At 30.9% G+C, this 25,201-nt stretch overlaps 6 protein-coding genes across 16 annotated transcripts; 2 read left to right on the top strand and 4 right to left on the bottom strand.

Annotated features, from left to right (window-relative positions):
* Positions 1 to 1,529: 1,529 nt before the first annotated feature.
* LOC100747874 (40S ribosomal protein S8) lies at positions 1,530 to 4,385 on the bottom strand. The gene is made up of 5 exons (XM_003485736.4): positions 4,275 to 4,385; positions 3,699 to 3,829; positions 3,076 to 3,327; positions 2,869 to 2,998; positions 1,530 to 1,685 (listed from the first exon to the last, which is right to left on the bottom strand). The coding sequence occupies exons 1-5, from the start codon at positions 4,276 to 4,278 to the stop codon at positions 1,576 to 1,578; spliced, it is 627 nt and encodes a 208-aa protein (XP_003485784.1). The 5' UTR covers positions 4,279 to 4,385; the 3' UTR covers positions 1,530 to 1,575.
* A 335-nt stretch (positions 4,386 to 4,720) lies between these two features.
* On the top strand, positions 4,721 to 7,241 carry LOC100747752 (N-alpha-acetyltransferase 30-like). The gene is made up of 3 exons (XM_003485735.4): positions 4,721 to 5,284; positions 5,369 to 5,547; positions 5,769 to 7,241. Exons 1-3 carry the CDS (start codon positions 5,011 to 5,013, stop codon positions 6,084 to 6,086), a joined length of 771 nt encoding a protein of 256 aa, XP_003485783.1. The 5' UTR covers positions 4,721 to 5,010; the 3' UTR covers positions 6,087 to 7,241.
* Positions 7,242 to 8,949: 1,708 nt separating this feature from the next.
* Positions 8,950 to 17,798, bottom strand: LOC100747630 (prolactin-releasing peptide receptor-like). Of its 6 annotated transcripts, none has more exons than XM_024372555.2 (4): positions 16,675 to 17,798; positions 14,412 to 15,597; positions 13,323 to 13,579; positions 8,950 to 9,110 (listed from the first exon to the last, which is right to left on the bottom strand). In XM_024372555.2, exons 2-3 carry the CDS (start codon positions 15,366 to 15,368, stop codon positions 13,358 to 13,360), a joined length of 1,179 nt encoding a protein of 392 aa, XP_024228323.1. In that variant the 5' UTR covers positions 15,369 to 15,597; positions 16,675 to 17,798; the 3' UTR covers positions 8,950 to 9,110; positions 13,323 to 13,357. The 6 variants fall into 6 exon arrangements, with proteins under 6 accessions (XP_024228323.1, XP_024228322.1, XP_024228321.1 ...); XM_024372554.2 differs by lacking the exon at positions 8,950 to 9,110 and adding an exon at positions 11,392 to 11,838; XM_024372553.2 differs by lacking the exon at positions 8,950 to 9,110 and adding an exon at positions 11,392 to 11,658.
* Positions 17,799 to 18,078: 280 nt separating this feature from the next.
* On the bottom strand, positions 18,079 to 21,080 carry LOC100747431 (autophagy-related protein 101). 4 transcript variants are annotated; one of them, XM_033324882.1, is made up of 4 exons: positions 20,965 to 21,078; positions 19,812 to 20,577; positions 19,363 to 19,497; positions 18,079 to 19,245 (listed from the first exon to the last, which is right to left on the bottom strand). In XM_033324882.1, exons 3-4 carry the CDS (start codon positions 19,487 to 19,489, stop codon positions 18,833 to 18,835), a joined length of 540 nt encoding a protein of 179 aa, XP_033180773.1. In that variant the 5' UTR covers positions 19,490 to 19,497; positions 19,812 to 20,577; positions 20,965 to 21,078; the 3' UTR covers positions 18,079 to 18,832. The 4 variants fall into 4 exon arrangements, with proteins under 4 accessions (XP_033180773.1, XP_033180772.1, XP_033180771.1 ...); XM_033324881.1 differs by having other exon boundaries at positions 18,079 to 19,497; positions 20,498 to 20,577; positions 20,965 to 21,080; XM_033324880.1 differs by having other exon boundaries at positions 18,079 to 19,497; positions 20,965 to 21,074.
* Positions 21,081 to 22,042: 962 nt separating this feature from the next.
* Positions 22,043 to 23,754, bottom strand: LOC100745645 (epimerase family protein SDR39U1). Of its 2 annotated transcripts, none has more exons than XM_012394353.3 (6): positions 23,623 to 23,754; positions 23,100 to 23,241; positions 22,771 to 23,041; positions 22,438 to 22,703; positions 22,253 to 22,366; positions 22,043 to 22,186 (listed from the first exon to the last, which is right to left on the bottom strand). In XM_012394353.3, the coding sequence occupies exons 2-6, from the start codon at positions 23,124 to 23,126 to the stop codon at positions 22,073 to 22,075; spliced, it is 792 nt and encodes a 263-aa protein (XP_012249776.1). In that variant the 5' UTR covers positions 23,127 to 23,241; positions 23,623 to 23,754; the 3' UTR covers positions 22,043 to 22,072. The 2 variants fall into 2 exon arrangements, with proteins under 2 accessions (XP_012249776.1, XP_012249775.1); XM_012394352.3 differs by lacking the exon at positions 23,623 to 23,754 and adding an exon at positions 23,305 to 23,539 and having other exon boundaries at positions 23,100 to 23,206.
* LOC100747311 (mediator of RNA polymerase II transcription subunit 10) lies at positions 23,754 to 25,111 on the top strand. 2 transcript variants are annotated; one of them, XM_033324886.1, is made up of 3 exons: positions 23,754 to 24,211; positions 24,659 to 24,742; positions 24,831 to 25,110. In XM_033324886.1, the coding sequence occupies exons 1-3, from the start codon at positions 24,069 to 24,071 to the stop codon at positions 25,018 to 25,020; spliced, it is 417 nt and encodes a 138-aa protein (XP_033180777.1). In that variant the 5' UTR covers positions 23,754 to 24,068; the 3' UTR covers positions 25,021 to 25,110. The 2 variants fall into 2 exon arrangements, with proteins under 2 accessions (XP_033180777.1, XP_003485779.1); XM_003485731.4 differs by having other exon boundaries at positions 24,183 to 24,360; positions 24,831 to 25,111.
* The last annotated feature ends 90 nt before the right edge of the window (positions 25,112 to 25,201 follow it).

Here is a 25,201-nt window from a genome sequence, read left to right as displayed (position 1 = left end):
CAAATATTAGAAAGAGTTCACTTCAGATCGGTCATGACAACCTCACTTCATTTGTAAGCACAGATATATATGTATATATTTCTATGTTTGTAAAAGCAAAGTTTGCAGCGTTCTGTATAGCGCAATCACGGTTTTATACACAGGTTTGAACCACCACTGGAAGGGGGGAGGCTTTTAATGTCAGGAGTTGTCCTTTACAAATCGAACGTCGCAATCGAGAAGTTAGAATTTTGTATCTAACGTCACTCTTGATGAAAACATTCAAGATAAAGAATATGAACTAAACCATTGAGTTTACTCCATGACTAGACTAAGCTTTTTTCCATAATTTTTCACCATTTATTTAAAGTAAATACATTTACAATATTTCATTTTAATTAAAAATGAATATTAATTGTGCACCTTTATTAAATATGTACATATTATTATTTGCAACAAAAAATTTAATAAAATTACAACTTTCAAATCAAATATCTACACATATGTATTTAACACTTTTATATTTGACGTACATTATATGGCGTATATGAAATATATAACATTTATCAGAAAGTAAATTTGTTTTTAGTTTTTCTAATTCATTAAATATTGTAACTATTAACACTATCTGTAATATACATATGTAAATATTATCATTCACAAAATATTGTTCATGATTGAAACGTTTCAAACATTATATTATTGTTAAATTTTGTGCTGAAAAAATAAAATTATAGTATAATTTTAGGGTTTATAAAGATTATTAATAACGAAAAGAATATTTATGTTATATAATATTTATTAGATATTAGTTAAATATAAAATAATAATAATAAAATTATAATAATCATACATATAAGACAAAAATTGATTTGTATTATCAGTGAGAAAATTCCTTCTCTGCTATTATTATTATTATGGTGCCGCTTTTTTTTATATCCTCTGCTACTTCGTTCGCCATGAATCAAATATGTAACCACATTAAAGAGAAAGAGAGAGGCAAAGACGATCGAGTCCGAGTTATTTCTATACGATGGCGTTACATGACGAATCCTAACTTTTCGATTGAAGCGCCATATTGCAGATAAATTGACCAACATTGTCCAATTACCGAGATCTTTACCCTCACCACGGGAGTTTCCAGATTTGTATATATCGTGAGCACATCGTATTCGAGAAGTTAATCGAGATACAAAGTATATATATAAGTAGCGATCTTGTGCATGGAGGCACATGTAAGGAACTCAATTATCATTTGACATGTACAGCGTCAATTTTGAAGTGGTGTAGAAAAATATTTTTAATTTTTGTATAGTTAATAGCTTGCGAAAAGTTTTATTTCGAATACTTCAGACTTTAAAAGCAATGTATAATTATTCTATTAACTACAATCGATTAACAGTTTTTTCTAGCTCGGCATATATACTACATTTGCAAACCATATATAATATATTAAATACCATAATCGGTACGATATTATAATTAAATAGTTTGATAAAAATTTAAATATGTACGAGGAATATACCGGTTATTTACTATTACTTGTATCATTTCTTACATAAAGATTATTTTATTTTCTTGTTGTAGTTATACATTTTATTTAGCTTTCTTGCTTTTAATTTTTCTCATATAAAATTCAAGTTCTTTTCCTTCAAGTATATAACCATCCGCTCGACCGCATTGTCCAGGTCTACTTGATATACAAGCTGAAATCAAAATTTAAATTTGATGACTCAAAATTCATAAGAAAGTGTTTCCTTTGTTTTAGTATTTAAGCAACATATGATGCGCGTGTTACTAAACGCAAAGAATGTAACATTTCCTTATACAAAGTTATTTGTGATGTTTCACGCAGTGAGGCCAACTTATATGAATCTGGTAGAAGTCGAAAGACTTCTTATTACTATTCACTATTATGAAAATAAAGCAAAATTAAGTGGTTTTATACATAATGCATGAGGTACGTATTTTTATTCCGAAAATCTAAACGTTTTGGAGATTTTAAAGTCATCGCTACTTTTAAATTGTATCAATCAAATCGATTGAATCAACTAATTAATACACGTTTTATTACTTTCTACAAAAAGTATTAACACTTTTACATCCGGTGACACCAACGTGTTGTGCAGGCTAAATGTTAGTGTCTGGTGATACAACGTTGATGTCCAACACAAGGTAAACCTTTACGTAAAGTTTATGAACTTGAAATTTGTTACCAAAAATCGACGGTTATTGCTTAAGGATATTAATAAATTTATACGGATGACAATGTTAAGGCATTTTGGTCGAAAACTGTCCAAAGTTATTCAAAAGATATTTTAACTAGGGACTTATCATATGAAAGATAAGAAAAACAAGCACAAGAGTATTGCATTATGTCTTTTCTCATTTTTCTTTATCTTTCAAAGTTCTACATAACTAAAGATAAAATATCTATTGAACTAATTTCAGACACAATCCAACATTTTTTTATAGGAAATAACAAAACATGTCAATTAAGATGCAAAGCAAAGTATAGCTCAATTTAGAAAAATAAAAATGCCTTTGAAATGTTTGAATCATATAACTATAGCCATTGAATTGCGTGAAACATTTTGTATGGATATAAATGGAGAGTAAATATTAATAATTACATTACCAAAGCAATAATGTAAACAAATTTAAACTAGCAATATTAGAGATGATAAAATTGAGCTAAATTTCGTTTTGGGACACAACGAATTTGTCATTTTTTTTGTATATTATAAAAAGTATTTCACAATGTGAACTACTTTTGTGTCTCGAAACGAAGTTCAACCTACATTTGCGATATTCGCATATGCGTGCTGAAAAATTAATTTATACAATATATTGTACGGAATAATTTGTTTGTTAAAATATTTTGCTTACCAAGGACGCGTCCTGTAGCAAACTGTTCTTCTAAAGCAGGCTCGACTTTAGCAAATCGCTGTCTCGCTTTGTACTTAGATTCTGCTTTTTTTGAGCGTTTTTTATTTAAAACTTCTTCTTCAGCTTCAGTCTATTTTGAACATTTATTAATTTGTTAGATCATTAATTGTTAATGACATAAATAAAAAAAAGTGTCTACTCACTTACCAATTTAGCACCTCGTTTACGACCCAATGGTAAAACATAATGAGCTTCATACCATTGTCTGAAAGGTGTTGCATCTATGGTAACAATTGCATTCTTTACAAGAGTTTTAGTTCTCACCAATTCATTGTTTGATGCATTATAAACTACATCAATAATACGTGTTTTTCTTGTAGTACATTCAGAACCCCATGAAAAATTTCCTGTATCTAAACGAAGGGCTCTATATTTTTTGTTACCACCTCTTGTACGTACCTAATTTATATATGAATATAGATGATTATGATTGTTTAATAACAAATAAATAATATATAATATACTAATTCCAATCAGTACGCTGTGGGATATAAATCAGCACAATATTCAGAGTAGGTAAAGATAGTCATCACTTTATGTTTCTATATTGCTACACTAATTGTCAAAAGAAAAGGAAACCATATATCTTTATACAGAAACACCTTTATACTTTTTAAAAGTGAATATATTGCATAATAGATAATATATATCAGTAGATTTATTATGCTTTGTTTCTGATAAATTATGAAATTCATAAAACAGCTATCTTTTGCTTCTGACAACGATAAATAAAATATAGAATTTCATGATAAAGGATTGTTTAATAATACCGTATGAATACGTTGAGTTCCAAGTTTTGTGTTTGCAGCTGGACGTCCTAATTCGAATTTCCTCTTCTTGCGGAGTGGTTTTCTTTTACCACCAGTTGCTCGTCTCTTATGCCAATGATCACGAGAGATACCTGTAATACCAAATAAATATTTATATATATGGCAAAATACATAAGGAACATTTTATATATATAGAGATACTACTGACAACATAACATAATACAGTTCCAACTTAATAAACAACACAAGAATGAAAAACGTTAAAGACATATATGTATACTTATCTTAGACACAATAAACTTAAAATCAGTAAATGAAAACTATGATAAATATATAATTAAGCAAAAATAAAGTAGATTATAAAGAAAAGTTGATTAAAATAGTGAAATTACAAAAGCTGGCGACATATCAAACATTTTTAACCATTTAAGTTATATTTATGAAAGTAATATATATCCGAATAAAAGAAATTGATGTTTTTATAAATGATTAATGGTTATTCAATAATAATTTTAATGTCAAAGATACTGATTCAAATCGATAAAAACAAAACCCATATCTAGTCAAACAACTTACCCATCGTGGTACATCAAAAAGAACCTTAAACGTTCCTGATGTTAGTAGATGGTAGTAGACTTCTATCCACTTCCGGCGTTTTCAAGAACACGGGCGCCCTCTTGGAACATCGAAACGAGATATGTATGAAATGTATAAATAATAAATAAATAACAAGAAAAAGAATATATCGATATTAATTTCGTCATTTTATTCTTAATTTTTAAATGACACTATTTTTGTCATCTATTCCGTACTTATTTAGAATCAATCAGATTTTATTTATATTAACATGAACTTTGTAAAAATTATTGCTATGAATATTTCATAAGTGAAAATGGAAGTGTGCAGAATTTCATATTTAAATAATATTGATTACATTTTTTATTTATGATTAAAGGTAATGAAAATGATGGAAAATGATGATACATATGATATGGTTGCTATTCGCGCATTGTTTATGTTTGTGTCGTTAGTGGTCATCGCAGAAAATTCAATATGGTGTCCGTCGATTGAAGAGCTAAATTGGCGTTCTGTATATGGAAATAACATTAAAAATAAAGAAATCGTTTAACTCGGCGTAATTATGAAAATTCGTTTGAAAAGCTAGTGTGTCATTTGGAAATACTGATGTCATAGGGATATATTGTATAAAAAAGTAGAAATTGTCATCTTTAAAACCCTGTACTGAAATTGTATGCTTTGAGAAAAGAAATTCAGATATATAGAAAATAAAAATATTAACAAAAAATTAAAGATGGAAAAGCTTAAAACGAAGAGTGTAGTGGATGGAAATGAATCAGAGGGTGATCAAAGTAGCATTGAAGAAAAGAATGAAAATTCTTTAACAGATATTGCTACTTTGGACATTACATCTCGACTTAGTCTGAAAACAACTGAAATATATGAAGAATCACATAGAAATGGAATACCTCTAGTTAATGGTATTTGTAATTCTTCTGAAAGAATTACCAGCATAGTTAATCTTCCACAATCTGAATCTATGGAAACTAGTCATTTAAACCAACATGGTACAAGAAATTAACATTCAATTTTTAACAATCTATTGTCCTTTATGAATTCCTTTATATTGATTACTAATTATGCATGTTCAGGTACATTAGCAGAAACAGTGTCATTGGAAAGTAGGGATAATAACATTCAATATGTTAGTTATACAAGTGAACTCCAAATGCCTGATATTATGAAATTAATACAAAAAGACTTGAGCGAACCATATTCTATTTATACATACAGATATTTCATTTATAACTGGCCAAAATTATGTTTCTTGGTATGTATATTTATGAAATAATCAAATGTATTGAAACATTGCTGGTAGGAACATATATTTCATAATATTGTGTATTTTTGTATAATTCTATTTAAGAAGTTGTCAACATGGTATTAAAAAGTATCGACAAGTAGAAAGAGCTGTTAGCCAGCTTTGGTCGAATTTCTTTGTCTTGCAGGTATGTAGAATTTACAAAAAATTCTTGCTTTTTGTTCGTCAAGGCAATACATGGTGAGGAATGTGTTGGTGCCATTGTCTGCAAGCTGGACATCCACAGAAAAGTAATAAAACGTGGGTACATTGCAATGTTAGCTGTTGATGTGAAATATCGAAAGCAAAAGATTGGTTCAAACCTAGTAAGAAGAGCGATTCAAGCTATGGTGGAAGATAATGCTGGCGAAGTAGTTTTAGAAACAGAAATTACTAATCGTCCAGCACTACGTTTGTACGAAAATCTTGGTTTTGTGCGTGATAAGCGATTATTTCGGTATTATTTAAACGGCGTAGATGCTCTTCGATTGAAGCTATGGCTTAGATGAAATTCATCTATATCTTGACATTTCAATAAAGACCTATTTAACTCTAACACATTGAAGAGATATGACGTCAAAGTTCAGTAAAGTTCAGGAATATAGGACATTAATGCCAAGGGGATTGTATCTGAAAATGTATAAACAAAACAATAACATATGTATCTGGAAAAATAAGTATACGTAGCGCATGTAATTTAATGTTATGTTCAATTATCAATTTCCTTATTACAGTATATTTATAACATTATCACGTTATATCATTTATGCACTAGTATATAACAAATATATGTACCACTAATATGGAAGATGCAGTATAACAAATCAATTCATATGTCATTGGTCATTAGTGATTTTAATTGTGTAGTTGATCATTGATTATCGAAATTTATTATCCTTTTTGGCATTAACGTTCATTGAAGTAGCATGCAATTACAGTTTAAAAATTTTACAGTGAGAAAAGATAATGAAGGTGAAAGGATGAAAAATGTGAAATGATGTCTGAAAACAAACAATATGTTTTTTTGTATCACTTACGAGAAATCTAATACAACGTGGTAACAAAGTGAATTGAGAAGATATAATAAAATGATGAGAATCTTTGGAAGTTGATACATCAATGAATGAATTTAATGTAAATTGTGGAAAATTGACAGAAATTTGTTATCTCTTATGACGCTCAAGTGTGAACTGAACAATACAATGGATATTATTTCCGAATATTCCCGCATCTCTTTTTATTGTATGGGATATTATATCTTTCTATGATAAAATGCAATGAAAAAATGCAATGATAAAATGCAATGTTTTGCTAATATTAATTTTGATTGACACCAACAAAATATTTGCAGCTAAATATTTCTGCGTATAATAAATATAATAACATGAATGTGTATATGTATATATATACAGTATATATTATGCATGCACACGACATACATAATATATGTAAACATGAATGAAAAGAATGAAGGGAAAAATTACAATTTGCCAAATGAAAATATTCCGGAAGAACTAAGGACGTTTGTTGCGATTAACGTGTAACAAGATTTATTACTGTCTCCCCTACATGTTACAGCTTTGTACAAAATAAATGCGAGGCACAGATCATAATATAACTATTAAAAAAGAATGTAAAAATGTTAATAAAAATATCTAAATGTTTTTACAGTCAACTATTATCATTTCCTATAAAAAGCATTTTATACATATATTTTAACGTGCATATGCATGAAAGAGAATAATTTATTATTAACAATAAGAGCTATTCATGAATTGGTCCGTAAGATTATTTGCTTCTTGCTGTGGTGTCCTTCATTAAGCGTTTCATGCACAGAATAAAGTGACATCGTGATATATCCAGAGAGGAAATTTTTCTTTGATTTTCGTGTCCTACGTTTTGGGACTCCCTTGCCATTTTTGTGTCACATGCGACATTACCAACTCAGTATAAGAGTGGTTTGAATTAAGACTAAAGTCGTTCATAAAATTATAAATAAAGTATAGAACGGGATGTCCTATAATCACAAACGAAGCATATGAATATTTGCACGATACTTTACTACATATTATCAAAAAAAACCAATCCAGAATTTAGGAATCAATCATATTTTCATTAACAGCTTAATAAGTTTTCTAATTATATAAAAATATAATCGCGGTTGCAGCCGATTACTTTATATTATTTGCCATATAATACATAATTATAACACGTAGTGGTCGTCTATTTATGTCAGAATGTTAGGAACTTAAGAACATAGTAGTTACCGTTCAAAATTACTGTTTTGATCAACCGTTAATTCAATCTGTATAAATGCAATACACTATAGATGCTTAGAATTCTCTCTTTGCACTAAAATAATAATTTACGAATTCATAGTTATATAATGCCTAAATTGTTGGACACGAAAAAGTATTTCGTGTTATGCCTATTCTCTTCTTTATTGATGACCACACCATCTTGTTTTTACTTTTAACCATAGATAAGTGTTAATTATGCCTACTAGCCTTAGCCACACTAACAGTCTGTCATGGAGTAACGAGTACTTAAAAGCTATCTGTAACAATACATTTTAATTAAAGTTAATATATGTAGAAAAAGGAACCGTTTAAATAAATCTTTTCAAATTCTTTATAATGAGACATGGGTAGACAGCCCAACCAATCAGAATCATTTGCTGCCGAATATTGGCGACACCGTACGGAATTAACCGAAAACAGGCGCGCTTAGTAGCGATTCGAAAATAAGTGACAAAACGCCGCACTATACCACGACCACTTAAGTTTTTTGTCATTATTTTCGTATGAGAAGAGTTGTTTAGTTCCATCGGTCGAACAACGCGATCAAATTATTGTACCATTACACAATTACACAAATTATTATACAGAAATTATGAAATTGTAAAATTGTACAATCATTGTAAACTTGCAAATTAAATTGAATAAAATCAGCTTATTTTGCAAATGAATAAAACGTTTGATCATTTAAAATTCTTTCAATATCCACAATTCAGTGAATTCTCAAATTCTTCCTGAGAGCAAAAAATTGTCGTTGGAACGAGAAATGTATCAGCTGAAATAGCGATTTTGCATCAGGAGAACGTGACAGCATAAGAGATCGGCATAATTTCGGCGATTCTTAGAATATGACATCACATTCCAAGAAGTTCTCGAAACCGAAATTTTCGGCTTCTTAAAAAAATTTTCGGCCGATTTTGCGATTTTGTATCAGGGGAACATGATAGTGTAGCACCATAATTTCGATAATTTTTAGAACTTGACATCATATTTCAGGAACTTTTTGGAACCGAGATTTTCGAGATTTCGCCCAATATTTTATAAAATTATAAAATGTCATTAAATTATTCTGATTTATTGAAACTGTTCCTAAATACATTCTGTATAATTATTTTACAATAAATAATCTCATTTTTTATTGTATTATATAATCATTTGTAAAAAGATCGTTGTTGCTGGTTACTGCTGGCTGCTTATGATATCCTGAGTATTGTTTTCGATCCTAAAGTGACTTTTCTGTAATCAATACAAAAAACGCAATTTATTTCTAATACATAATTAAATTTTTGAGCAATTTTTATGCTTTTTCATAAAGGATATTATCAATACTAATGAGATTAAACATTTGAAGGAATATGGTATTGATGAAGTAGATTGACATTGTCTTTATCTGACTCATTTCTTAAAGACATTACATGAATTCTAATAGATATAATCTAGCGAACCTGATTACAAATCTTATTTATATGTATAGTATATTAGCAGGAAAACACAATACTACAAAAGCATTTCTGTAAAAATATTTTTATAGCTATTAGAAAAAGATGATCATTCTGAAGCTGGCACATTCTACTATAACTGTAAGATACTCTACACACAATTGTATAATTTATTTTGTAATGTGATTTTTTTTCTTTGAAATATTACGATATAAATTTCATTGAAATATATATAATAAATAAATAATTACGATAACAAGAAAAATATAATAAATAATTACGATTAGACTGCGGATTTTGATGAAAATTCATATTTTTAAGTATATAATTAGTGTTACGACCGTTCGCGGAGAGACGCGGTCGCGAGGAAAACGCGTCAGCGAGAGGCGTAAATTCTCGCTACGATTCGGTGAATCGACGCCGCGAAGTAGTCGTTCCCCTGTTTCGGTTAAGATAACAGAGGTGGTTGAATGAATATGACACAGTAGTAAGTTATATTTCACCGTTTATTCCACTAACTTATAACGAAGGCAGTTACACTGGTGCGTATGTACGAGATGAATGAGTGACTGATCTGCGGGTGTGTATACCCGCTCGAAGGATGTTGACCGTTCGAAGGATGTGAAATCAGTACCGTTTTGGGAGACGATGCTGTCTCGGAGGAAAGCTAAGGCTGGGTGTGTCTAGCGCACGGGACCATCGGATTTGTTGGTGCCGATGTTAGTTAAGAGAATGAGGGAATAGCCTTCGTTGTTAATTGGTTAAACGAAGGGTCTTAACCGCCCTCGAGAGAAAGTGGTTAGTGGGAGGAAAGTTGCAGCGTACGTGAGAAAAACTAACTTTCCCTTGTCACGCCGTGGTAGACAATAGTCCTTGGAAATTCTTCGGAAACAGACGTTTTTTTTGGTTTCAAGGACCTTTTCTAGGAAATCTATGACATTTATGGCAGGGACTTGAAACTATGGAGGATACGCTGCGAGTATCCGAAGACATCTGGTTGCCATATTGCCCGCGGTATGTGGCCTGGGCTAGGTAGAGTGTTACGCGACGTAACAATTAGAAAAGTAGAATTTTGATAGAAAATCATCGTTTACCTACCAAGTATTATAGGATGCGCTATAGTTTGAATATTTAATTCATTTTTTCATAATATATGCATTTCGAACACAATTCGCAATTTCAAGTTTCCTATAAGTGCATAAGAAGCCACAGTCTACGTCTGTATAATCACGATGAACATTTTTATGTATGAATAGATCATTTCCTTTTTATTAAAGATCCGAGAATGTAAAGTGAACGATAATTTATGGAAAATAAAAATAGAATTTTTAACATATTCATATGACAATACAATTGAAAATTACTTGCATATACATAGATAAAGATATAGAAGTGTAGATATACGCGATGTATCTTGACAAGCATCGTTTTTCACAAGGCGTGCTCGGATTACCGCAATCATTGTGTAGGATAATGAGGTGTTATTGCGGAATTGAAATCGGAGATGGACGAAAGGGGAGAACACGTTCTCGAGAATAGTCGATCGAAACGATGTCGTTATCAGCTTTTATCAGTAAACATACCCCTGCAACGTACTCTCTTATCTCTAGGATATTCGATCGAGCAAGTTTTCGAATAAAATTTCAAACCACGTTTAATGACAAGAGTCCAAGGATACTTAATCTGAATCAAATAGATGTAATAATATACGTACACATGTACTATACGTACTACAATGACATAGTATTATACTATGACTACTATATCGCTTAATTACGCATTTGTGTCTTATTTGTAATCATGGTTTGTTAACGATCGATGTGAAATTTAACGATGAATTTTTTCATAAAATGCGTATTGGTTTGTACAAAAAAATTGAGAAATTAACATTGAATCCTTTGCAATCGGATAACGGTATTTAAAATTTGTTTTTAAAGTCGAATGGCATGTTAAATATCTATTATGTCAAATTTGCTCGAGTGTTGACTAGTTAATAATGCGAAGAGAAAGATATACCAATCGCAAAGTGTTAAGATACAGAAAAATAGTTTGGATAAACATAATAAAGAAACTGACAATGAAGTTCAGCAGGTTCCTTTTTTTAATTTTTCCCTTCGTAATTTTCTTTGTATTTGACGCACCATGGTTTATAACAAACTTAGATTGACGAATCAATTCTTAATTCTATCGTAATATGATTGTGCAGAATCGCGTGTCTCTTTTTCTGTAAATATACCGCCACCATTGTTGCTTGTTTCTTTTATACAACAAGTAATGCAAAACGTAGTACTTGATTGAAGAATGATACAAGTAGATTTCAGCCTCCAGAGAAAATGCAGCTATTTCTGTAACACAGAGATGTCTGTGAAATAGAGAAACATTTCATATATACATATAAGAGAACAATCTTCATTCCTTTCTCCTGCTTCCTTCCTCCTTCTGTTATTGCAACGTTAGTACTTTATATTGTTTTTTCTTTTTACATTGCTGACAATAAACATCATAGAAGGATACACCAAATATGTCTATAAATAATAAAATAGTAATAAAAAAGAGGAAAAACGTCAAGAGGAGAGAAGAAGAGTACAGCGACCGTATATAGTTATGACAATGCAAAGGAAAAAGTTGAGGAAAAAATTGTTATCGATGAAACAAAATATGTACATATATAAATTTCAGGATAGGATATGACACGGAAACACTGGAAGGCTAGTAAAAAAGTGCACGATAACGATAGAAGAATGGCTGTTCTCTGTCCTGAATCCCGAACCAATACGGCAGGAAATAACACGGCAATCTATTGAAAATGTATGTACTTATGTACCGCGGTGTATATGAATCCAATGGACAAGCGTATATGTTTTAACTATAACAGTATCTTTAATTTGTTCCTCCCACAATATCACGATCAATTATGTTAGCATTCGTACAGCTTTTCGTATTCGTAGAATTTCTACCGTTATTTTTGCTTCTATTTCTACTTCTATTCGTTTATAGTCCAATGAATTGCTTGTAATAACATTTTATAATCTTTCCCAACCAATAAAGGTATAAAAATTATATTGCGAGTTATCGATAAGGTAATATTTTTTACAATTTTGAAAAAAGAAAACGCTAAAGAGCATATGAAAAGAATAAAAATATGAACTATCATTCAGTGAAGTCAATTTTGTAAGTGTTCTGTAGCTGAAGCTGTTAGAGAAGAAAAATAGCTTTTATTAGAGAAAGTGTCCTTCAATTCGATCTTGAAATAAATAGAATTAGAACAATAGGTAAATATGTTCTTAAGGTAGGTCTCGAGATAAATATATTTATCGGATACGTAAAACAATAAAGAAATGTATGGAAATCGGTGCGCTGATCAATGCGAAAAACTGAAACAAGGAAACGTGCCCGCTTAAAAGTCGATTCTCTCTCGTTTCTCTCATTTTCAAGAACGTGAAAGATGCTCAACTTCTGCTTTAGACTTTTCCTCATTATTCAACGAATGCTCGATAGGCAATAATTTTTCTTCATTTCGAGCAATTTATCCTAAGCACGGTCAATTTATCACAGAAAGGAAAGACCGAAGACGATGGAAAAGCAATAAATATACATGTTCAGAGCGACTACGTCATTAACCAATCGTGTATGTGACGATTTAACTTCTACCTATGTAGATCTTGAGAAAACAGCAAGGATTTCAACGATCCTGTTAACTATAAATAAAGACGATAAACGAAGATAAATCTTTATTCCCGACTTTATTGCACGTATCCATTTACCTCTTAAATAAATTAGACGTACGAATTAGACGAATAGAACGTTGTATTATACCGGATCTCGGTTTCCCTTTGCCTATCTACCTGTACATATGTATACATAGAGATAGAGGTCTAATGCAATTAATGGATAATGCGATCAATTTATAAATATTTGTTTTTAGCGAAGAAAAACATCTATACGATAAACACAGTAAATATTATATTATTCTCTTCCTCACAGAGAAACGATGTGAATGCATACTTACTTACGATGGTTGACTCGCGTTCGAATTTGATCGAATCAAAAAGTTTCCATTTCTTCCAAGTTTCTCGACATATTGTTGGTGGTCGTTTCGTGGACGATCAGTTCGCGAGCTTCGGGATTTGAAGTTCTTATATGTGTTTCATTCAGTAATAAAGATTCCTGGATAGTGTTATTTCCGCTACATTCTTTATTATTTTGAAATTCTTCGGTGGTTCTTGGAGTGTAACCGTTGATTGCTTTTGGAAAACATGGAAGCACCTTCAAAAGAATTCAGATGGGTTTTATCGTGAAATTTTGACGGTATTAAAAATATATCGATAGTATAATAGTATTGAAAGTTTGAAGCCATAGGCTAAGATAAGGAACACACGGCTGCTTCGTACATTATTATCTTATTATAGGTTCTTCTATTTTACATTTAGTTTGAAATCGATAAGAATCTACAACGTTAATTATATTAGACACAGCGTGTGCGTTTATTTCTTTACTTGTTCATCGAATTTTGATAATGTACGTATGAATTTGCAGCTTGAGTTCGTGCATCTTTCATTTGTGTTTAATAACGAAACATATTTAACAACAACTTGAAATGGTTTAGCGCGATAATGGGCTCGAGAGAACGTTGTCGGCTTATGTTAGAAAGTAAGGAACGTTCGTTCGATCAAAGTTATAAATCGCATTGCAATGTAAATGAGAGAACTTTTCTTTAAAAGCTTTTCTCTTATAACCACGGTAAGTGGAATTTGAGGAGGGAAGAGATCTTTCAACGAATAATTTAGTGTCGTTTATACGAGTCCATTTACAGGTGGATAGTGAGGATATACGCACGACACAGAGACACGTATAAGCACGCATAACGAAAAGAGAATTTACTCAGAGATGAAATATGATACGAGATCCGTACATTACAATTACCTACTTACAAGTATTTTAATCAACTATGTATTGAGTTGATTAAAAAACAAGAATTGGAAGAGGAGAAAACATGGTAAGAACCGAGAGCAAGAAAATTGAGAAACGAAGGAAACTTTCTACGAGTAAGTAGACACACATATAACAAGAAATAAAAGTATAAAAAGTAAGTTCGTACTTGCTTAAATTCTTTGCGAAAGTTATCGTTGAGCCAAGCGTAAAGGAAAGGATTGTAGCAGGTGCTACTCATAGCGAGGCAATGCGTCATGAAAAAGCAGATTCTGTAATAAGCCCAATCATTGGCAGGTGAATAAAAATCGTCGATAACGTTGATGATATTGAGCGGCAGCCAAGATATGCCAAATACGGCAACCATAGCGATCAACATCCGATTCGTTCGTTTCTTTCTTTCTCTGTCAACCTCTTCTCTTTGACTAGTCTTTGTGCCAGGTTTCGTTCTAGCTCGATCGTTCAACTTGATCGAAACGCAAATATAACAAAAAGCGATGATGAAGAAGGGTAAGACAAATTGTAGTATCGAAGTAATGGAACTAAAGATTTTTCGAAATCGTTCGTTCGGCCAGTGTTCCTCGCAATAAGTGTACGGCTCCTCGAGATGCATGTAAAGCCCGTAAGGTAGAGTGAACAACAATGCGATTATCCAAATACCGACTATCACGGCTAAACAAACTTCGATCTTCATACGAGGATGGAAAGGATATATGATCACCATGAATCTATCGATCGCGATACTCGTCAAAGTGAATGTGCTGATGTATACGCTGACACCTTGAGCGTACGGTACCAAGTGGCACAGGGTTCTGCCAAATATCCATCCCCCGAGAAATGTATATAAAGGAGTAAACGGAACCGCCAGAGCACAAAGTAGCACATCGCTCAATGCTAGATTCGTGATAAACAGATTCGTAACTGTCTGCATTTGTCGATTTCGTGCCACGACGAAACATACGAGCACATTACCAAATACACCAAACGCAAAAATATTTGCATAAAATATGTAAAAGATTAATTGCACTAAACTATTCGAGGTTACATCGTTCTCTATAGTCGGACGGTTAGTAGTCGACCATCCTTCTACGGCGGTCCCGTTTGATAAAATCGGCGAATCATTCATTTCTCGATCGATCTGTCTCCGGGGACCGAGCAGTTATTGTTCCACTTTCCCTATCTTGTTCTTTGTCTTTTTTTTTATTCCAACCTGATTTCTGTCTTCTCTTTTTCCAAAATTGTCTTCTTTTCCTCTTCTGTTTCTCTTCGTTTCGAATCTTTTTCCTCGAGAGCTTTTTCAGTACGATTAGAATAAGACAGAATAAGATGAAGCCGCAACTGAAAACATATGCCGACTATTCCATCGTTTATAATTTACAGTAATATCGTCTTGATTATAATTAGATAATTATATTTGAATAATTACGAGCTAAGCCAATTATTAACAGCCAATGAGAAATAATTAATCGATTTGTCAAAGATGATCGAATTTGTTTTACTTTGATTGCTCGTAGATATTCATATGCGTTACTGACCGAATGAAAATATCGTCGACACAATAACACGTATTACTGAAACTAATATATATAATGTTGATACATCTGGATTGTTCTTCATCTGAAAAAGTTCTTCGTTTTATTCCATTCACTTTAGTCAAATCGTATAACCGATCTCAAAGGTGGTAAAATCTGGTGTTTCTCGAGGTTACCGAGTTTAAAACATTCCCCAAAAATAGAACGATATTGCGTGATCACGAATCGTCCTTCGATCGATGCCAGTTATATAAAATTTTTTACACTCAAAACGTTCAGTCGAAATAAAAAAATATGTTCGAATTATTCGATTAGAAAAAAAGGAATCGAAAAGTTTTTCAACTCATTGCCATTCTTATTGTTTACATAGTTACTTATTTACATATACATACATAACATTTAGTTTGCTATCACGCACACAATCTTTCTCTGACAATGAGTCAAACTTTGAGTAATACTTCGTGTTATACGTGTTAAATCACCTGCTCTTAATTATCGCAATCTGTTCAAAGTATTTTAATTAGAAGCAGTATCGGCAGAAGTGTTTAAAAAATACTTTGCTATTAAGAAATGTATAGTAATTGAAATCAAAGTTAAAATTTATTATTTTCTCCAACCACCTGTTGATAATTTCGACCGTTAATCTTTATGTACATGTACATGTCTTTTTCGTTATTACGCAAAAATATACGTATATAAAATGGAAACAAAGCAAATAGTTAGACACGAGAGAACAAAGACTAATTATAAAATAACTGAAATTAAATTAAAAATTAATTTTTCAGACCGATCGTGGAGAATTATTTAGAAAATCAATCGTAATTGATGCTTCACAATTATAACAGTACCACGTACTTATTACATAAAGTAACCAAAATATGTAAATAAAAAATATTTTACGTTGGCAATGGCAGATATTCACCGTCACCGAATAAAAAGTCAAATAAAAAACATGTAGATAGTAATCTTTCGAAATCACTTTACACACAATTGTTATAAATGTCGATTATACCTTTCTTTGACAAGTACTTATAATTTTGCTTTTTTCTTCTCTTTTTATTATAAAGATGAAAGACGTTTCAGTATTTCTTATATTACGGTTTGTTTCTAAATAATATAAAGCGAGCACCACAACATTTAACAACGTGTTATAATTTTCAACGATGAAACGCTTTCGAAGTGACGGCTAGCCTTTTCCACCGATAACTGAAAATGGAAAATTGTTGGCTAAACCTAACTAGACAAGCCGCCGTTTTCTCGCGCAGGCGTCCGCGTTACCATCTGTATTCTCTTCCTACTGTCTTTTTACCTATAACTTGCAATGTTCGTATCTGGTATCTGTAACAACGTGTCGGCTTTCAGTTCAGTAATAGCTGAGAGTACTATAGCCAAAATGTAATTTGAAAATCAGTACTTGTATCATGATATTCGAACATTTTCTAACATATACAAAATTAGTAATATTAAAAAATATCAAAGAATCACTTTATTCGGAACTTTGCTGTTATAGTAAATTCAATATATTTCTTCTAGGCCTAGATCCTTCCTTAAATACTTGCACACTCTTGCAGAAGCTTAATTTAATATAGCGAAAGTAGTACCATGTTACTATTATACATTATCGAAAAATGTAGGTATATTTACGATAAATCTAATATTTCACGAAAGTATTTCATTTTTTAAATTATTTCACGTTGCAATTACACACGTTAAAACTTTTCATCTCTTGTTTTTTATATAAAAGATTCATACAAAAGAATGAACTTTAAAAAATTTAATCAAGACCATTACATAGCTTTTACTTATAGGAGTGATCTATGTCAGCTGGATACGTTTTTATTTCACAAATAATTTTCCACTCAAACAACAATATTAATTTTAGGACAAAAGATTCATTGACATTCAAGTAAGTATATTTACTAAAACTTTTTAGAATCTTTCGACTTATCTGTAATATATACAATGAATTATATTATTACTACTATTTCGCTCTTTATATCTTTTACTTAATCAATACGATCGTTATAAATTTTTCTTTTAACAAGGATGTTTTAACAAGAGCAAACTATAAAAATTACTTAAAGTCTATTTTTCAATCACATATACATACTACATATTTTCACATTTACATTAATATGTGAATAACAAATGTAGAGACAAGCACTTGTACTATATGTTTATTCACAATAGTAAGTCTAGGTTTCAGTCATATATTAAACATTAAATATGTGTACGAGATTTTTCAAACATAGAAAAAAAGAGTGAGAGAGAGAGAGAGAGAGAGAGAGAGAAATAACAGCTTTATATATTAGAACAAATTTATTACCTTTAAATTTTGCTAAATAAACACATACACTATTTTATTTCCTTACAATCGTCATGTATTTTCAGAGATAAATAAAACAAAAAATGTTCTCTATTAATGAGATGTCATTATTTGCCTATTAACAATATTCACATTTCAACAAATTCGAATTTAAAATAATGAAAAGTAAATATTTCATATTTAATCTATAACTGATTACCTAGAAGACTTATGCAATGGACGATATTCATGGAATAATATATGTATACGCAAAAAAGTAACTGCTATACACAATTGGTTCCTTTGTACTATAGAAATTTTACAAATATTTTAAGTTTATACAATTATAATATATATTTTTTTTCCGTTTTCTTTCTGACAAATATTGTCGGCACAGAATTTGCGTAGACATCGGTCAGAAATAGCATTTTGATGTATGGGATTGATCTCTTTATCCCACTTTATTTCAAATATTGCATACAATTAACTCTATCCTTCTAGGTTTCAATCCTCTATGCAAGTCAATACATATAAAAACATGTAATGTGACAAATGTTTATAAACTACAAGTAAAAGAAACTAAAAGAGTATGAGTAAGGTATGATTTGAGTATATATGAATGCACACCATTTCATATGACAAACAGAATTCCTTTGTTAATGAAGGAAAGTTCATAATGTTAATTTATCCAAGAATGAATTTAGATTATATATATATTACACCAAAAAAATTCTTATGGAAACTAATAAACAACTAAATGGATAATGTCTCTTTGATCAATTTTTTCATTGTATTACCCATTGTTGTACTCGATGGGCCAGAGGTGGTAAATGATAATTTAAACAGATAAGGTTGTATATCAGGGTACGATGTGTCAAAGATCAAATCCAGTTCAGCTTGATTTGGCATTTTTGGTAAATAATCATGTCGATTCATTACTTCTGTTATGTAAAGAATTTTATCTGTTAATAAATCTCCAACCTTTTCTCTACATATCTGTCGTTCATGTTCTGTTGCTAACTTAATAAGTTCTAAGCGTACTGTCCATACTTCCCATGGTATACATTCTGGTTGAAAAGGCCAACGATTTTTCTTCTTCTGAAAGAATTCCAGGGATATTTGGCCAGAACCTGGACTATCATTAGAACGCAAAGCTTCAGAAAAACCTGATATTTCACGTTTCAAAGTTTGATCCAGGTGTACCGATGAACAACAGACATAAGTAAAATCAATGAAGTCGCAGTCAACATCCTGATATCCAACAGTGCCTACTGAGTAACTACCTTCTTGCTTGTACTTAAATTTACCAAGACTTCGATGGAACAGAACACTATGGAATATACTTGCTACTGCTTCATCCACTTGTCTGCCCTCCATACTTAATTCAAATAACTGAGTTCTGGCATTCATGGTGATTCCTATTCAACAAAATATCAGTACAAATGTATAAAAATTTTCACAAATTACAGTAAATTAAGCAATGTTAAAATAACATAATATTTTTTCTTCATATATTTCATTATTATAGTATTTATGCTAAAATTATTAATATTAATTTATTATTAATTGCTTATTAAATCAACGAAGATAAAATCGTATGAAATATGTGAATTAGATTGAATTCTGCTTAGATCAATGTGAAATTAAATTACACATATACGTATCTGAATATCTAGCGTAAAAAAATATGGATAAAAATAAAGCAAATATGATTGTGTCGATTAATCCTAACCTCGTAAGAACAGTGGTAAAAACGATGATTATCACTGGATACTTGTTGTGATATTGGATGATATTTGGTCATCTTTTAATTGTAGAGAAATATCCAATACGTCGAAAATGTAATTAAATAATCGTTGAAAAAATGCATGGAAGTAAGTCCTCCGAGTCTTTAAAAATTTTATATACGAAATATCCAACATATATGTGGATACATCGAAGTAAAATTACAACTTATGGAATTGTCTCGCTTCTTTAAATATTTTACTCTTATTTTTAGACATTCGAGAAACAAGAATTACATGAACTTTTGACCACAACTTTAACTTATTTCTTTCTTCATATTTTTCGCTTTATTTCTTTTCTCTAAATTTTCTTCTCTATGGAGGAATTCTCTTAGAAAAATTTAATTGCAGCTCATTATCATTAACGATAGTCAATTACACATAATAAAACGAAACAAACCAATATTCCTAATATATATAAATTCCTGGAACTAGTTTCCTTCAATGTTCACACAATCACTTCCACCAACATTATCACTGCCATCATTCTATAAATTTTTATCATTTAATTCGAGTGGTTACTATATTTTCAACTTTTATGCTTCACTAGATATTATTCGCTTTCAAATTTCTTTATAAAGAAATTCGTATATATGTAAAATTTCACAAAATCACTTGAATTAAACCAAATTACTTCTGTTTTCTTTCTCCGATAAATAACAGCTGTCCTCGCGGTATCACGCCATTTTCTATTTTCTTTAATCTTATTTGACTCTGCAATATGCAACCATACGTACTTACTTACTCACATGTACGTATATATGTAACATCGGTATATAGTACTTAATTTTTAATGCAACAATAAATTACAGAAAAACACAATTAGTTTATGAAAGAATTGCTATAATAGTTCAGAAAGTAGAGGTTATTTATCGACATATGCATATTTATTATGAGAATGTTTCTTAACATTTTAAATTACGGTTCCAATGATCAGAAAATTTACGTTCATAAAAAACTAAAATATTACAATAACATGATTATCAATTATTATAAAATTTGATTATATTTACTTTCATATGAGAACATATTTAATTTGAATGTATTCAGAAGATGCTTCTTAATATGTAGACAAAAACAAAAATAAAATTATATTAATACTTTCGCTGCGGAGCGCTCAAAAACGAATTGTTCTCTGAGTAGCCGGCGTGACAATGAGAGATCGGTTGCGCGGATGGTACGATGCTCTGAGAGAAGAGCTACTCTGGCGGATTGCCTATAAGCGCTGTTCGCAACGAAAGGGTTAATAAGAAACGCAGTTGGAAAATGCAGTGCACATTGATATAGTCACATATTATTTTGGAAATTCATGTTATTAAATATATTGGGATTTTTACCACAATCTATTTGTTTTCTTTTTAATAAAAGAGACAAATAAATTCATCAATGTGTACATAGGAAGTTTTGCAAAGAACGAATTGCGAAATATTAGAAAATAAATTAATTATTTCTTGTTTCTATATACATACATAGTAATATATGAATGTAAATATATAAATTAATATTGTATTGTACAAGTTAATACAATCAAGAATCAGTATTAAAATATTGATATTTATATGTCGGATCCGCAGTAGGAGTAAGGTTGGGGGCGTCGGATTTGTCTTCATGGGAATTAACCATTGCGGCGGTACAGCACAGATGTAGTTTATTACAACAAAGGGATGGTTACTACCTTAACAATTGATCACAACACGGGATCAGTTAGACACTCGGGACGCTAGTGACGATGACTTCAGATTTGTCGACGAATCCACGGTCCACAGGATGACAAGTATCAGCGTAATACTCGAGTCGGGTAACTTCGATAACTCAATCGACGATTCGTCCAACGACTAACTAACAAACTCTCTAACTCTCAGTCCAAATGAAACTGCCCTTATATATTCCTGTCCCCACTTCTCGGGGCAATCCTTGTTCTTAAGGAGAGTCATATAGTCATTCCATACCTTTGTCAGGTACACGTCCCTCCCGTGACCGTGGCTACATCTAGTGACCCGCCATGTCACCTTAAACCCGAACCCATCGTCATAAAGACAGGTTGGAATATTAAAAGTTATTTCTTATTTTTATTGCTTAAACGTAGCTATCATAAAAGTCTTGACTATAGTATTGGGGTTTTTCCCAGCATTTCCGACGAAAAATCCCGCTGTCCTTCCCTCTCCGACATACATATTACTTCAATTAGCTCTCTAATCTCGATTTATAATTATTTATTTTTGCCAAGTACTTCAGCGCAAGCACAATTAATATCAGGATATTGGTATTGAAATCCTAATTCTTTGACACGTTTAGGAATAACTTTTTGTCCCTCCAACATAATCTGAGAAAGGATTGATATAATTATTAACTACAATAAAACATAACACAACATATGATTTGTACTCACTTTTGCCCGTTCTTTATTGAACAAGCTATTCAAAACAATGCGTGGTACAGGAATAAATGCAGGTCTTTGCATTGCAGATGCAAATGCCTTAGTAAATTCTTTATTTGTTACAATCTGTAAATAATAATTCTGTTAATTATGCTTATTTATTATTATTAAAATTAACTTAAATCTCAGTTAATTACCTGGGGGGCAACACCATTTAGTATACCATATACGCTCTCATTCTCAATTGAGAACAAAAATAAATTTACTAAGTCCGTTATGTGTATCCATGGCATATATTGATTTCCACTACTAATAGGGCCACCCAATCCAAAAAAAAACGGTAAATATATTTCTTTAATCATACCGCCATTTTTTCCTAATACAACTCCTGACCTAATTGTGATCTGTCTGATATTGCTATCTTTCGGAAGTTGTGCAGCTTCTTCCCATTCATGACAGAGTTCTGGTATAGGTTTGAAATGATATAATTATATTATTTGTACTGTATTAACATCAAAATGACGATTTACCTGATAGGAAGTCATATTTTTCACATTTGCTTTCTTCAGTGTATTCTGTATCACTTGGTTTATAGCAAGAAACTCCAGAAATTGTTACAAAAGCATTAGCTTTAGTATGTATTATAGCTTTAGCTAAAGATTTTGTTGTCTCTACTCGACTATTTATAACATTTTGTTTAAATCCTTCTGACCATCGCTGTTTTGGATCAAGTATATTCTGACCAGCAACGTTGATTACAGCAGTTGTATTTTCAGGTAAACCATAACATTCCAAATCATGCTAAAAATTTTATTATATTTATTATTATTATATGCTTATATCATTTAGTTCGTCTTACCCATGAAATTCGATTTGGCCCAGGCATGCGAGAAATACATGTATAAGGAACTCCTTTACGAGATAATGAACTTATTATCTGTGTTCCAATAAAACCTGTACCACCACCTGGGAGAATTACATAACCTCATCCGTAACGTAACCTATTAATTGATGTTATTTCGAAAATTTATCTTAAGTTTGTTGAATGAAAAGAATAAACTTGCCTATGACTATGTGTTTTAGCATCATCATAAAAGTTAATGTAAAAATGGAAATGTATTATGGTATTTAGATGTTTGATATGAATATGTTATGGATTGTATAAGCGCAAGTTTTAATATATTTAATTAATACAATATATTAGCTTTATTAAATTATAATCGATTACAAGGTAAATTTAAAATATCTTTTTCATATCTATATACACACATATACACGCACAGGCACAATACGATATTTTAGATATTTTATTGTTTATACTTATTTATATTTTATATTTTTGATGAATTATTTATTTTTTGAAAATGTTATTAGAAAACTACGAAGCTTATTTCTCTTATACAACTTGGAATTCAATTATGTAGCCCCGAAGTCTGGTAGTATCAGATATATAAAACATGACTATGTGAGCTTGTGGCCGTATATTTGTTACATATGTATGTATATATATGATTGTATACACAGGTCTGAAAATTGTAATGGAAGGGGGAAGGCTGTTAGCGGTCAGAAAATGTTTCTGAAGTAAATTGCGCCAATCGATTTGATGGTCTTCGTTGTCAGCGCGCCTTTTGTCTGCGATCTGAAACAGGACCGTGTCTGCAACTGAAATGTACTCTATTATGTGAATCTACATTTATTTAAAAAAAACATTCTTTTATACTACATAAAATACCGTACGGTTACTCTAAATAAGTTGAAAGAAATTATGAAAAATAATTTAGTTTATATTCTTTATCTTCAATGGTAAGAACGGCGAAGATGGCGTTAAATGCTGAAGTTTAACAAATTACCGCTATGGTTAGCGGCCGAAAACATATCTCCCGATGTTAAGAATCTTATCCCCACTACGGAAGTTTTCGGACCTACGGAAGTTTCGGTCGCCAGTGTTTGCGACCGTGGAATAGGAGCTAGGTACTAGTTGTATATGTACTGTCAAATATGGCGTCTACGTTAGAAAATTTGGAAACACAGTTGGAGCTTTTTATTGAGAATGTTAGGCAAATACGTATTATAGTGAGTGATTTTCAACCGCAAGGACAAAATGTACTGAATCAAAAAATGTGAGTTGTGTATATATGATACAATTCATTTCATTACGTACATATTTAATATTATTGTTGAATCAACCAAATAAATATTTCATAAAATTTTTATCCATGTGATCAGGAAAAAGATAAATTATAACCGTGATTTAGAATTATTATTACTTGTAACGGAATATTCCATTGAGATTAATAATGATTAATAACCTAGGAGAGATTTAGATATCATAAAGTATGGTTAAGAATGTTTAAGGGTTTAACATTATTGGCTATTGTTTTTATATATGTTATAATATATGAATTTTTTATGTTTTAGTCAAGGTTTAGTAAACGGGTTACAAGAAATAGACAAACTTAAGTCTCAAGTTCAAGATGTTCATGTACCTTTGGAGGTTTTCGAGTAAGTATGTCAAAATCAGCGGGCTATGTTGTTGATTCTTATAACAAAGAATTCATGTCTACAATTTATCATATCTACATGGCTTTAGTTACATTGATCAAGGCAGAAATCCACAATTATATACTAAGGATTGCATAGAAAAGGCATTAACTAAAAATGAACAAGTGAAAGGAAAAATCGATGCTTATAGGAAATTTAAAGCAAACATGCTTGTAGAGCTAACTAGAGTTTTCCCACATGAGTTGGCTAAATATAGAGCTATACGTGGTGATGAATGAACAGAAAGTAAACCAAACAACATAATACTTTTTTGTTAATTTTTTTATAATATCCTAATTACATATATAATAAATATTTATTAAAAAAAAATACGTATGTTGTAGTAGATTTTATTTTTATGAAACATGTCCCATGAACATACATTACTGCGATATAATTATGGCATTTAGATTGTGTACG

The sequence above is a fragment of the Bombus impatiens genome, unplaced genomic scaffold (genome assembly GCF_000188095.3).
Source record: "Bombus impatiens unplaced genomic scaffold, BIMP_2.2 scf_0080, whole genome shotgun sequence".
Lineage (NCBI taxonomy): Eukaryota > Metazoa > Arthropoda > Insecta > Hymenoptera > Apidae > Bombus > Bombus impatiens.
Note: the sequence above shows the minus strand (reverse complement) of the source record. Positions and strands in the feature narration are given on the sequence as shown.